At 38.6% G+C, this 14,582-nt stretch overlaps 1 protein-coding gene across 1 annotated transcript in view; it reads left to right on the top strand.

Moving 5' to 3' along the window:
* Positions 1 to 14,582, top strand: part of LOC101548999 (calcium-activated chloride channel regulator 4-like) — a 35,872-nt gene that overhangs the window by 2,184 nt on the left and 19,106 nt on the right. The window contains exons 2-7 of the mRNA XM_055140314.1: positions 1,397 to 1,537; positions 1,689 to 1,836; positions 6,351 to 6,459; positions 11,057 to 11,237; positions 11,769 to 11,987; positions 14,024 to 14,251. Coding sequence (XP_054996289.1) covers positions 1,397 to 1,537; positions 1,689 to 1,836; positions 6,351 to 6,459; positions 11,057 to 11,237; positions 11,769 to 11,987; positions 14,024 to 14,251 — 1,026 coding nt within the window. The remainder of the gene's footprint in view (positions 1 to 1,396; positions 1,538 to 1,688; positions 1,837 to 6,350; positions 6,460 to 11,056; positions 11,238 to 11,768; positions 11,988 to 14,023; positions 14,252 to 14,582) is intronic.

The raw sequence follows: 14,582 nt of genomic DNA on the forward strand, positions 1-14,582 counted from the left end.
AAAAATAAAAAATAAACTCTGTCTTGAGAAAAGTGATATTTTAGCAATACTTTTTAGTTTTGACAAATAAACTCTATCCCAACATACAGGAGTCATAGCCCCAACGGGAAATGAATGTTTTCAGGGACTTTTATTTATAACCAGTACTATTTATACCCAGCAATACTTATACCTAGTACTATTTATACCCGGTACTATGGGTATGTATATAGGTGTTTGTACACATACATGCATAGGCACACCTATGCTACACATATAGGTTGATACTTGGGATACCACTAAGGATTGCCTAATTGGAAGGACAGGGTGGGTCTTTCATGAATACTTGTGTTTAATCTATGAACAGTCAGCTGTTCTGTGTGGATATTGACAGGAGTTTGATATGCAAGGTGTTTGATAAACTGAAATTATTAGCTTTTCAAATGTAGACTGGGAAAACAGCCCATATTTTTATTAAGACTGTCAAGGCTAGTTAAAATTAAATCATATATCCAGTGAGTGCATATACTAGAGTGCTTTATAATTTGTTCCACGTTTATATATTTATTTTTATTGTTTTGGTAAAATGGTTATAATAGAATTAGCTTGAGAGGTTTTGATGAACAAAGTTACTGCATCTCCACTATCACCAAGTTGTCCAATACCCTCCACCAATGTCTCTGAGTCACTATACTTGCCCATCCTTCCCCCCACTATCCCACTCTCTTGATAACCTCAGTTTTTAATTTGGAGGCAAAAAAAATGGAGATAAGTTATTCCATCCTTATATTATCCTTAAATGTAAATAATAAGGGTCAAAATATAGCTCAGTGGTAGAGCACTTGTCTTGTGATACTTTGGGTTCAATCCCTGGAACTATAAAATAGTCTAAGATATGAGAAAAGTGAGCTTCAGCATGACATAATTTGTCAATATCTGTCACGCAAAAAGTACTAATTCCAGTAAGAGAAACAAGAAGATGATTCTAAATTCTATGTCTTCACCATATCATAAAATTTCTCTGAATATGAAACAGAAGCATTTGATAAAGGATTATGAGACACTGAAAGCTCTAGGAGACAGGGGGAATGAAGGTTGGGCCACAGCCAACAGTACTCGTGGGTTTCTGGAAGGGGCCAGGATATCATATGTTGTGGTGGGGATTAAACCAGGGTTGGCCATGTATAAGGCAAGCACCTAAATTCATATACTATCTTCCCATACCTACAGTAAAAAGTATTAAGTGTGCAAGACCAAGAAATAAATTTTGTGTAGCAAAGTGAGGAGAGCAGAGTAGAAATTTTGAGACTGAGATTCTGTTTTACTCACTGCTTTTAAATTGGAAAATGTCTGTCATGAATTCCTGCTCCTTTAAGTCATGTCATTTGACCATGTTATATTTTCCCCTTAATAACAGGACATGGTGACTGAAGCTTCTACTTACCTGTTTAAAGCCACAGAAAGCAGAACATATTTTAAAAATGTTAATATATTAATTCCAGGCACCTGGAAAACAAAACCTGAATATATGAGGCCAAGATATGAAAGCTACAAACATGTAAGGCTCAATAAAACTTCTCTTAGAAATTATATTTTCTGGAAACAAATTTATTTTCTGTTGTTCCTCAATATTACTTAAAATTAATTATTTTAGAGTAAATATTATCATTTCTATTGCTAATATTTAAAATCATTTTATGCATTCTCAGGCCACTGTCATAATTGCGCCACCTGCATTGCCAGGTAGAGATGAACCCTACACAAAACACTTTTCACAATGTGGAGAAGTAGGAGAATTCATTCATTTGACCCCTGAGTTTCTACTTGGAAACAAGGAAAATAAATATGGACCACCAGGTAAGAGTTCTAGTCATTAAAACTGAGTAAAAAACTAGCTTTCTACAATATTTAAATCCTAACTCCTGTAGCAACCATGTCCTTGGACAAGTAGCCTAGCCTCTCTGTGCTTATTTCCTAAAATATCATAAATAAAGGAATTCTGAATTTCAAAATTGTTATGAATATCAGGTAATTCGTGCAATTTAGTGTACTTTTATGGAAATGTGAACATAGGGCAGCAAATTATACATGTATTTCTCAAGGCATTTTTGGGCTTGAATAATTCAGTATTCCACAACTGGACAATAATCATCTTCTGCTCCATGAAAGACAGCAAGTGGAAAGCTGAAAACTACCAACATACATTTTTCTGGACAGGATGAAATGGTCAAGTATTATTCAACTTATATGTTTGAATCCTTCTTAACGCTGTTGTACTGGGGGCTCTTTAAGTGTCAGGGGAATGAGGCCCATTGTTGTTATTGTTTTTGGCATATCGAATACACCATGGGTAGTTTGTCAGGCTCTGCTGTGCAGGTGGGATATTCTCGGTAGCTTGCTGGGCTCTCCAAGAGGGATGGAGGCTTTTAGGGCGACCTCTAATCGCCCTTACAGGTGTTCCCATGGTTCACATCATATTTGAACCCCATCAACTATGGTGTGGTAATTATGGAAAATGAGTATTAAGTGTCTTATGATGTTAGGAAAGCTGCCTGGAGCATGGCAGTGGCTGGATAGTTGCGTGGCCGCCCACCTACGAGATGGTCAGACTTCTTCGTCAAAACTCTGAATGAATGGTTTGAGGCTCTTCATGTTCCTGGAGCGAGCAGATGCCATTGGGCTACACTAGCACGTGACAGGGATGGATGGAGACGTTACTAGCTCCTGCTCGAGCAAATCAAAGATCAACGGGATGACAAGTGGTACAAGTGATTTGTTTGAATCAGATGAACTTTCTAAGTAAATGATCCTTTCTAGCTATAAAAATGGTAATTTTGACTACTTCAACTTACAAGTTACGATCACTAGTTAAAAAGAAGTAATGCATATTATATTTATTACAAAAATGCAACTTATTGTTCAAGAAGGCTTTAACTCATATGTCACTATTGCTTAAGAAAACTTTCCTGAGTCCATGTACCCCAGGTACACCTCTCCCTCTTCCACTGCCCCTTCAGTGAGTTTTGATTAAATCCCCTGTCTCTTTTGAACATTCAGCTAGCCCTGGTCCTCAACTTTATTGGGAACTGTATTCCAACTGGTCTTAAAATCTCCTTCCTCACATCCTAAGCTTTTTCTCCCCTCTTAGCTTAAGCATCACCCTGTTTGTTCTCCTGTCACCTATGTCCCTTTACACCTTTCTAGCTATACATCTTTCCTACTTGGCATGTAAGGTAAAGCCAGTCATTTCAACTGTAGGTATAAAAATCCAAGCTTCCTCACTACTTTTGTTTGATTCAACTTTTTAATCCTTAGTACTACATTCCAGCCAGTTTTCATTTAATATGCTTCCAAGATTAAAAAAATCATAAAATCATAACAACAAAATAATACAAAACACATATTTCAAAGCTCAAGGAAGCCTCAACACTTCTCAATGACACTTTTACTTACTTCTTTTCAATTCTCTTTTTCAATTCGCATTTCAGGTTTTAGATGTTCTCTACTAATTCTTTTCATTCCATTCATTAAAATATACCTTGACTGAAAACAAACTCTACTTTCAAATTTATGTCCATTTTCAACTCCCAACTTCTATAAGGATTAGGAATTGAACTTCTTTGCCTACTTCAGACTTATTCCATAACTAACAGCATTCTATAGCTGTTCCAGCTATGCCTACAACTGCCGTAATGTTACTCATATGTCTGTGAAAAAAAAGTCAGATCATGCAAAACCATGCCCTAAAACCAAAATGGCTTTTAGGAAATTAATATTAATAAGAAAGTCTTCAGAGTTTACGTAATTGGTGCTAAAGATGATAACATTACCTACCCAAAAGAAAACTGGACCATCCAGGCAGCATTTCAGTGTGACTAGAGACTGCCAACAAAGCAGATATTAGAATAACATACAGCATAAAATCCTGTTACAACTGAGAATAGGACAAATAGAAAGTGAGAAGATGATGTACATTGGAATGGGATTCTAAGAGAGCCAGAATTTTTAAATAAAAATTCTAAATATTTAAGGTGTAGAACATGGTGTTTTGATATGCATATATGCTGAAATGATTACTGCCCTCAAATAATTTCATAATTCATATCCTGCCACACCCACCTTAATGTGTACCCTTTAGGTCTGTCATACACACCCTGCAAATAAGGTGGGAATGGGGCTGGGGCAGCCATAAAATGAGAACTGTGCGGAGGGGACTGTATTGGGGAAGTCACAGGGTAGACAATTTTGAATTGTCTTAAAATTTGTCAAATTCCTATTTTAGTAGCTGATATAGGGTTTCCTCCCTCCCATACATAATTCTAGTTTACTACTGGCTCCATTCAAGTATGAAACCTTAAACAAGTGATTTAAGTTTAGCATAAAGGGTTACTTAGGAACATGTTAGTATGTGAATTCTTGCTCTGTGGTTTTTTGTTTTTTTGCAATTATTATAAACTCCCAGGTAATAATGTTGCTAGTCCTACTAGTCCACCAAATGGGTTTTTTTGTTTATTTGTTTGGGTTTTTTTTGGCTTTTTGGGTCACACCCAGAAGTGCTCAGGGCTAACTCCTGGCTCTACACTCAGGAATCACTCCTGACGGTGCTCGGGGGACCATATGGGATGCTGGGAATCGAACCTGGGTCAGCCGCGTGCAAGACAAACGCCTTACCCACTGAACTATCGCTATATCCCCCCACCTAACAGTTTTTGAGTATCAAAAGCTAAATAGTTTGACATATGATTTTCATATGACATTATTTACCTTCCCCTCTTATTTTCAGAGCCCAGCAATTACAGTAATACACTGCAACAAAACAGAAATCATTTTCAACTTTTTTATTGCTATTTACTTTTTCTATTATTCATTAAAATTCCACTTTTTTCTTCTATCTTTAAGCTATGGATTTACTTTATTCTTCATTTACTCTGTAATAATCTTTAGGAAAAGATTTTTATTCTGACTTCCTCTATCTAAACTTCTCCCTGTCAGTAACTATATATTACTCACCTTTTAATTTCAAAGATAGTGCTGAATATATAAAATATTTTTATGTTATAGGTGATTATACTTAAGAACAATATGATTATATTGCAACACCGGGGATCCAGACGGAGGAGGTGCAGCCACCACACCTTCTCCAGATGGAGCCCCGGGGACACTGAGCAGCAACTAACACGGCTCCGGGATGCGGGACTGGGACAACTCCGAAACGCGTGACCGTGTTAGTGGCCACGTGACCTTTTCTAAATACTGAAAACATACAATCTTTTAATGGAAAATTAATTATCAAATGCTTCCTTGGTAGTAGGGCTGTCTTTCTTGGGGGGAAACTCCAACAACAATAGTGAGTTTTGTGTTGAAATATGGAACGTAATCAAGGTAAAGAGAAAATGAAGCGAAATTCATCAATTATACAGTTGGGGGCGGGGGGGCGGGGCAGGGCAGGGGGTATACTGGGGTTTTTGGTGGTGGAATATGGGCACTGGTGAATGGATGGGTATTTGAATATTGTATAACTGAGACATAAACCTGAGAACTTTGTAACTTTCCACATGGTGATTCAATAAAAATTAAAAATAAAAATAAAAAAGAAAATATGATTATATTTAAGAACAATAAATTAATTACTTCACTTAGACATTTATGAAATTATTATTATATAGAGTCTATGGTTATGTTTTTCCATCCTATGATTATAAACCCTTAAGAAACATATATAAACAGATTTTAACATTTAATTTATACTGTCAGAAATTTTAGTGTCACTGGTATATTGCATATCTGCCTATTTTGTTGGTTGGAGAGAGCTTCGTAGAACCAAAAATCATTTTAATATCTAAGATGTTTTCCTCTCCAAGAACCAATCCCCAAGCCCAGTCTCTATGCCCTTAGCACGTAGGAAACAAATTTTTCATTGATTTAACATTTAAAATAAAATATAATATACTTAATAACAGACCATTACATATAATATGGACTGGAGCGATAGCACAGCAGGTAGGGCATTTGCCTTGCACACAGCCGACCCAAGTTCGATTCCTCCATCCCTCTCAGAGAGCCCAGCAAGCTACTGAGAGTATCCCTCGCACACGGCTGAGCCTGGCAAGCTCCCCGTGGTGTATTCAATATGCCAAAAACAATAACAAGTCAACAATGGAGATGTTACTGGACCCCTTGAGCAAATCAATGAACAACAGGATGGCAGTGATACAGTGCAGCACTACATATAATGTATGTAATATTTTTATTTAAAATCCTGTTTAGGTTATTTAAAACCATAACATCAATATTTTCTTGAAAATTAAAAAAATTGATGGACTTCTTTTGCCACTAGAATTCTGATATATATTTGAAATATTTTCTCACAGGCCGGCTACTTGTCCATGAATGGGCTCACCTCCGCTGGGGAGTGTTTGATGAGTATAATGAGGATGAGCCTTTCTACGCTGCTTCAAATAAGAAAATTGAAGCAACAAGGTATAACCACTTACATTTTCTTAACTGAATTTAGATCGTTACTTCTTTTTTAAAATTTCTTTTAAATGCTGATTATTTTCATTTCAAAGTAGGTTATATAGGCTGTACACCAAAACTGGTTTATTTTATTTTAGTAAATGTATCTTGGGCTGGAGCAATAGCACAGTGGTTGGGCGTTCGCCTTTCATGCAGCTGACCCGAGTTCAATTCCTCCGCCCCTCTCGGAGAGCCCAGCAAGCTACTGAGAGTATCGAGCCCGCACGGCAGAACCTGGCAAGCTACCCGTGTGTATTGGATGTGCCAAAAACAGTAACAATAAGTCTCTCAATGAGAGATGTTACTGGTGCCCGCTCGAACAAATAGATGAGCAACGGGATGACAGTGACAGTGACAGTAATGTATCTTAAAATAGCTGATGGTCCATTTAAATTACACATAAATTCAAAAACATTTCATAGGTTGTATGACATATGTTTGTCCCTCACCACTAGAGCTGGCAGAACTCATTTGTGCTAAAACTGTGCTCTGTGGAAAATGTACTATATGCTTGTATCACTTGTATCACATGTCTTCCCGTTGATCTTCAATTTGCTCTAGTGGGCACCAATAACGTCTCCATTTGTCCCTGTCAAGTGCTAGCATAGCCCAATGATATCTGCTTGCTCCAGGAACAGGAAAAGCCTCAAACCATTTATTCAGGGTTTTAACGAAGAAGTCTGACCATCTCGTTGGTGGGAGGCCACACGGTCTTGAATCCAGTCGGTAACAGCTCTAGTCCAGCGGTTTGAATCGCATTACATGTCCGGCCCATCTGATTTTTGATATCTTGGCAAACCAGACAGCGTCCCTGATTCTGACCATCGATGGAGGTCAGAATTCCGGATTCCTTCTCTCACTTGAGTGAGACATGATACTCCTAGCAAAGCTCTTTGGATTCCTCTTTGGGATACCCGAAAAGTGTTATCCTGTTTGCATAGGGCCCAAGTCTCTGAGACATACGTTAGTGCAGGAAGAACAGTGGAATCGAAAAGATGTGCCCGGGAGCTAGAGGTCCTTTGTCCTCTTAACCACTTCTTCGACGCTCCTGAAGGCGTTCCACACTGCTCTCTTTCTCCTGCGAAGTTCTGGCACCAAGTCATTCCTCATGTTGAGTTCTCAACCCAGGTACACATAGCTGCTGCATTCAGAGACGATCGTTACATTGAGAGCAGATGGAGTGTCAGGGACTAGTTTGTTTTTCATGAGCAACGTCTTGTTGAGGTTTAGCTGCAGTCTGACCTTCCCACACTTGAGGTCGAAGTAGACCAGCATTTGTGCTGCTTGGCTAATGTTTGGCATTATGAGAACCATGTTATCAGAGAAGTGGAGGTGGTGTAGTTGCTGACCGTCTATCTTCACTCCCATTCCTTCCCAATCCAGTCATCGCATGACTTTCTCGAGGGTGGCACTGAAGAGTTTTGGTGAAATAGTATCGCCCTGCCAAACCCCTCTCTTTACGTCAGTGATCACTTCCTGGTAGAATGGTGAAATCCTGGTGGTGAATCCGTAATACAGTTCGTGGAGAATCTTGATGTAAATCTGATTAATTTTGGTAGTCTAGTTCGTCCCTGAGATTTTTTCAGCCTCTTCTTGCTCAGCTTTCTTAACACTGTCGTATTGGGGGCTCTTTCGGTGTCAGGTGAATGAGGCTCGCTGTTGTTACTGTTTTGGGCATATCAAATATGCTATGGGTAGCTTGCCACAGGCTCTGCCATGTGGGCTGGGTACTCTCCGTAGCTTGCTGGGCTCTCCGAGAGGGATGGAGGCTTTTAGGGTGGCCTCCAATCGCCCTTAGAAGTGTTCCCATGGTTCACACCATATTTGAACTCTATCAAATATGGTGTGGGAATTATGGAAAATGGGTGTTTAGTGTTTTATGGTGTGTCGCGCGGCCGCAGTCCAGAGAGCAGCCTGGAGCATGGCGGTGGCTGGATAGTGGAGGTAGTGGGGGTTGGCCGGTGAGGTATTTATCTGGCTTGGGTAGGGTGGGGTGTCTGGGATTGACCTCCTCCCTAAGGTGCCGGAGATTGGAGGAGGCAGACAGAGGATCTTGTTTCTGGGTCTTGTTGAGCCTAGAGTCCAAGGTCAAAAAGTTCTGCTTACCTGGCTTTGTGGGGCATCACTCATGCGTAAGGTTCAGCCCAAGTCCTCCTCCTCCTCCTCTACCTCCTCTACCTCCTCCTCCTCCTCCTCCTCCTCTACCTCCTCCTCCTCCTCCTCCTCCTCCTCTTCCTCCTCCTCCTCTTCCTTCTCCTCCTCCTCCACTGCTATATTCTAGAAGACCAAAATTGAATTACAAAAGAATGAATAAGAAGAACTAGCAAGTAATGGTGACTGTGGGCTGAGTAAAACATCAACAGCTTTAAAAGCTAAATGGAAATTTCTTTGTGTTTATCAAGTTCATTTTTTCAGAGCTTATCTGCATCTGCAAATTTAGGGAGTAGGAGAGTACAGTGGTTAGATAGACCTAGGCTCAATTCGCAGCTGCATGTATTCCCCAAGCATCTCTAGATACAGTCCCGGAGGCTCCCAGCAGCAACCTGTTGGCACAGGTACCCCCAGCACCACAGGGCCCAAGCACACAGCAGCCTCAGGCCCAGACCACTGAACTGATGGTCAAGGGACCCAGGTGCTCCTGAGCAATGCCTGGGACACCCAGGCCCCCAAAACAACAGAAACAGAGAATTTTACAAATTATTATGAAATAACACCATTTAAGATGCTAGTGTCGTTATGAATCATTTTAGACAGTAAACATTTAATATTTAGTACATTACTACTGTCAAGACCAGTAATTTTTTAAAAAGCATCTGAAATATAAAAAAATTAAAAAATTAAAATATTTATCTAACATCACAATTAATAAAGCACAGTCCTCCTGATCCCAAGAGGAAGAGAAGCAAATTAGGGAAACAAATCCAAATACAGGTGCCATCCATTTAATCAATTTCAGATGCACTGCTAGGGTTTGGGACTTTTCACAAAAAATGGACAAAAAAAGGAGAGAACTATAATGAAGACTTCACTGACCTGAATGCACTTGTTTTAGGATGCATTAAAATAATTTTATATGTTTATACCATGGCGTGGAGCAATAGCACAGCGGCAGGGTGTTCACCTTTCACTTGGCCAACCCGTGTTCAATTCTTCCGCCCCTCTCAGAGAACCCTGCAAGCTACCGAGAGTATCGTGCCCACACGGCAGAGCCTGGCAAGCTACCCGTGGTGTATTTGATATGCCAAAAACAGTAACAACAAGTCTCACAATGGAGATGTTACTGGTGTCCGATTGAGCAAATCGATGAGCAACGGGATGACAGTGACAGTGACTATTTATACCATGTTTTCTCAAAATGTCTAATGTCTGTTAAAGAAAATTTATCTTAACTATTAAGTATGCCTCAGTGGAGACAATGGAAGTTATTGACTCGATAGAGTAACTCCCTAAATGACTAAATATAATCAAATTATTTCTTCTTCTGGAGGGAAGAGAGGGGAGGGCCTTACAAGTGCTGCTCAGACCACCTAGTGATACTCAGTGGCCACATCTGTGATTCTCAGCCCATGAACCCTGTGGTTCAATGCACCGTTTTCTACCTGAAGTGGTTGAGGCACCATGTGGCACCAAGAATAGAATCCAGAAAGGCCTAGCTTGTTCATCAATGAAATATCTCCCTGATTAAGTAATTGTTTCTTGAATTGCTTGTTTGAAGTGCAACATTAGAAACATAGGCTATATTTACAATCCCAGTTTATTTTTTGTAACCAATTTCATGTCAATTTCATGCATCAATACCTTTATCAAAATGTCTCCCCATCGCAGTTCCCATTCTTTGGGGAATATCATCTTTGAAATCTACAAAGAACTTGAACCTATATTTATTCAAAGAAGAAATGTTTTCATAAGTTAGTTTAGATACCCGCAATGCAATAACCACCACAAGGCTACTAGAAAAGATGTTGAAAAAGGGAACCTGCAGCCATGACTCTAAGGGCACATGCCAGGCCTTCCTGGTCAAAGTTTAGATTGCTTCATTCCAGCAGCAAACTAAAAGTTTGCATATACTGGGGAAACTATTTAAAGGTTCCCTCTGGTGGACTCTGATGGACAGTACACGTCAGATTGCCAGCACCACATTTCCCTTGAGCAGCACCAGGGGTAATCCCTAAGCACAGAGCCAGGAGGACCCCCTAAGCACTACTAAGTGTGGCCCTAATGCACCCCCAAATAAATAAATTAATTAAAATTTCAGCCTCAGGTTCCTGAAGAAAATAACTTCTCTTATAGATACACTTAAACTTTACTTTCAAAAAGGATGAATTGATACACAAGTCTGAATTAAACCTGGTGGAGGGTCTTGGAACTTTGGTGGTGATGGAGGGGCAATAGTTTTGTATATCATAAGCATGAAGTAAGCACTATGGTATTACTCAACAACAACAAAAATGTTATAAAAAACTTTAATATAAGAATCAATGTAAATATAAACACAAGAGATTTTTTTTAAGTACCAACGGTAAATTGGATTGATTTAAAGGTTAATGTCAATATTTTTCAGGTGCTCCAAAGATATTACTGGTATAAATAGAGTTTATAAGGTTGAAGGAGGTGGCAGTGATATACTTAGACCATGCAGATTTAATTCTACCACAAAACTATATGAAGAAGGTTGTCAGTTCTTCCCTGATAAAAAGCAAACTGCAAAAACATCAATAATGTTTATGCAAGCTATAGATTCTGTAAGTATACCAACTGTCACTTCAAGTTGCATATTTGTAATGAGTTATATGTTATTGTGTTTATAAAATATCCATGAAGGTAACCTGAAGGACTACCTGGATTAAGACAGACTTCTTTGAACAGTGACTAACACATAATAAACACTCAACTAATATATATATATATTTTTTTGCTTTTTGGGTCACACCCAGCGATACTCAGGGGTTACTCCTGGCTTTGCACTCAGGAATTACTCCTGGCGGTGCTTGGGGGACCATATGGGATGCCGGGGATCGAACCCGGGTCGGCCGCGTGCAAGGCAAACGCCCTATCCGCTGTGCTATCGCTCTGGCCCCTCAACTAATATTTTTGACTTACTTAAAATTTGTTTTGATATTGTAACTTCATATTTCATTAGAAAACATATTTACAAAGGGCTTTTAAAGGTTTTTATACTTGTGAAGAAATAAAATAATAAAGTAAATAATAAAATTTTTATTAGTTGTGCTAATGCATTTTATGTAATTTTTTTCACTCTGTTGAACTTTTAGGTCGTTGAATTCTGTAATAAAAAGAACCATAACAAAGAAGCTCCAAACCTACAAAATAAAAAGTGTAATTCCAGAAGCACATGGGAAGTGATCAGTACTTCTGAGGATATTAAAAACACGATGCCTATGATGGCACCACCCCCTCTGCCTGTGTTCTCATTGCTGAGGGTCGGTGAAAGAATTGTGTGCTTAGTTCTTGATAAGTCTGGAAGCATGGGGGTAAGTGTGTGGGCTCACTTCTGTTACGTAGAGGCAGAGGCATCTAAAAGCTCAGCCCTGTAACCTGTATCTGCTTTGTCCAAAGCATAATGCTAGCAATCAATTTCTGTAATCACAACCTCAATAGAATCAGTGAATACTGTAATGAAGAAAAAGGTTGGTGGTAGAGTTGAAAAGACAAAACCCATGAGAGCCTGTTCTTTCTAGAACTTTCTTTGAGAGAAACTTGAAACCCTTCTGTATTATTTTGTTATCTCAGAACTACATATTGAAATATGGAAATATATCCTGACCTTGCCCCATTTATCTACTGAAAATACTTGATAGACATAAGAAAAGAGTGGATTTATAGTTTTCTTCAAATCAAGAGATAAAATCAACCAGAGAATTTTTAATAGGCCTTTATTTTATTGGAATTAATTATCAGATGACTTCTTCATTCTCAAAGAAATAGACAACGAGCAATACCAGGTCTGGAGACATAGCTCAATGGGCTAAGCACTTGCTTTGCATACAGAAGGTCTGGGTTTGATTCCTGGAACCACAGGGAACGCCAAAAAAGAGCCAGGAATAACCCCTAAACACAGTGGCTGTGTTCATAAACAAACACAAACACTATAAGGAAGATATGTCTAGATCTTACCATTTATTTCTTCTACCCACATTCAATATAATGTACACATTGCACTAGACTCTAGAAATAGAAACCCTTATTCCAGAAGAATTCAGTAGAGAAAAATTTCATTTTACGATCATCTGATTGACTCCTATACATCTTCCAGAGTTTAGAGCAGGCATCCAATTCATCCAGGATATGAGTTTGTCTTCCAAACTGGAGTAAGGAAAGTTCTCTTTCTGGTCTCCCAAAACCACCGATGCAAATCTCCATTACAATACGTTGTAGTAAACTCATACATGTATCTCCTAAAAAAGAGGACTGGGGGCTCCGTTAGGACTCAGAACCAAACTTGAAAAAATATCTTATTTTCTTTAGATCTCTTTTGTCTAGAACAGTTCTTATGATAAAAAATTATTGAAGTGAATGTACCACATCTGACCATCCACCCAGAAAGAGAACACATTTCAGGCATAACATAGCATTCTGAAGATCAGGAATAATGTCTTTAATAAAAGAGAGATAGTTACTGAAAAAGGCGGAGAATGAGACTGCTAAATGAAACCACCCATTATAGCCTAGAGCTCCAAAAAGAACTAGACATCAACAGAAATGTGTTCTGGGTAGTGCCACTGAGGAAAGATGAGGTTTCTTTTTGGGAGAGGATAAGCATAAGCATCTCTCCCTAGGTAGGGTGCAGGAAGAGACAAGTTGAACAACAAAATCAAGTTATATATGATATAGAAGAAATTTCTTGTTGTGATTTGGTTCTAGAGAGTTCAGAAAGAAATTTGGGCATGTGTTGGGAAGAGGTACCGAGGCTAGTTGGCATTAGTAAAGTGGAGGGAAAAAAAACCAATAAAGAGAACAAGGGCAATCACCTAGGGAAAAAAGATGTGAGTCTTAATGGGATACCCACCCTCACCTCCCAAATTTTTCAATTAACCCACTGTCTGAAACTTGATAGGGGAAAGTTAAAAGAAGACAAAATGGAAAAGATAGCAACCGGGTCTCAGAATATCTGCTATTGGGATGTTTCATTTTCGTGATAACCTATTTCCCAATGGATAGAGAAATGTTACTCTCTAGTGAGTAGTATCCCATTATCCTCTAGTTTCAAACTATGGAAATTTGGTGATTGATTTAATCTTGACACAATTTCATTAGTATCCCAATGAAAATTAGGCATTACAACTACCCTCAATTTCTAGTTCTAAACCCAGAATCAGTTCTAGTTAATATTTTGCTATGTGTATTCCACAACCATACATAACTATTTTAATTTTATCTAAAAATGCTATAATATCAATTATTCATGAGAGAAAATTCTAAACAATTGCTATTTACTCATTTTATGTAATCTGCCATTGTTTTCCAGTTGAAAGTTATTTGATGATTTTTCTTGTTTTATATAATTCAGGAGTATAACCGTCTGACTCGAATGAACCAAGCGGCAAAACATTTCCTGCTGCAGACTGTTGAAAACAAATCCTGGGTGGGAATAATTGTTTTTGACGATATGGGTTATGTTCAAAGCCCTGTGACCCAAATAACAAGTGAAAAAGATAGACAGACACTCGCGGCAAAGTTACCTCTGAAAAGTAATGGAGGAACTTCCATTTGCTCAGGAATTCGAATGGCTTTACAGGTAAAAATCACAGTGGCAAATTAGTTTTACTTTTCATATCTTACTAAAATATTTTAATGTTAACTGCTGTCTCGCATACTTGAGCCTTAACTTTAATGTGACTCATTTCATAATCCTAAAAAGCACAAGATTAGCCAAAAATGGGGGAAAAGTCACTAGAAATTTTTGTTTTGAAAAAATTCCTTTATTACTTTGATTAGTTTTTGACATCATTTTCAACCTTTTTACACTGTGGACTACGCCTGTCCTTCATCCTGGCCTGTAGGCCAACAGCCATAAGCAAATGAGTATATCAGTGGTTTTCAAGATTTCTGTATCTGTGGATCAATAC

The sequence above is a fragment of the Sorex araneus genome, chromosome 5, assembly GCF_027595985.1.
Source record: "Sorex araneus isolate mSorAra2 chromosome 5, mSorAra2.pri, whole genome shotgun sequence".
Classification (NCBI taxonomy): Eukaryota; Metazoa; Chordata; class Mammalia; order Eulipotyphla; family Soricidae; genus Sorex; species Sorex araneus.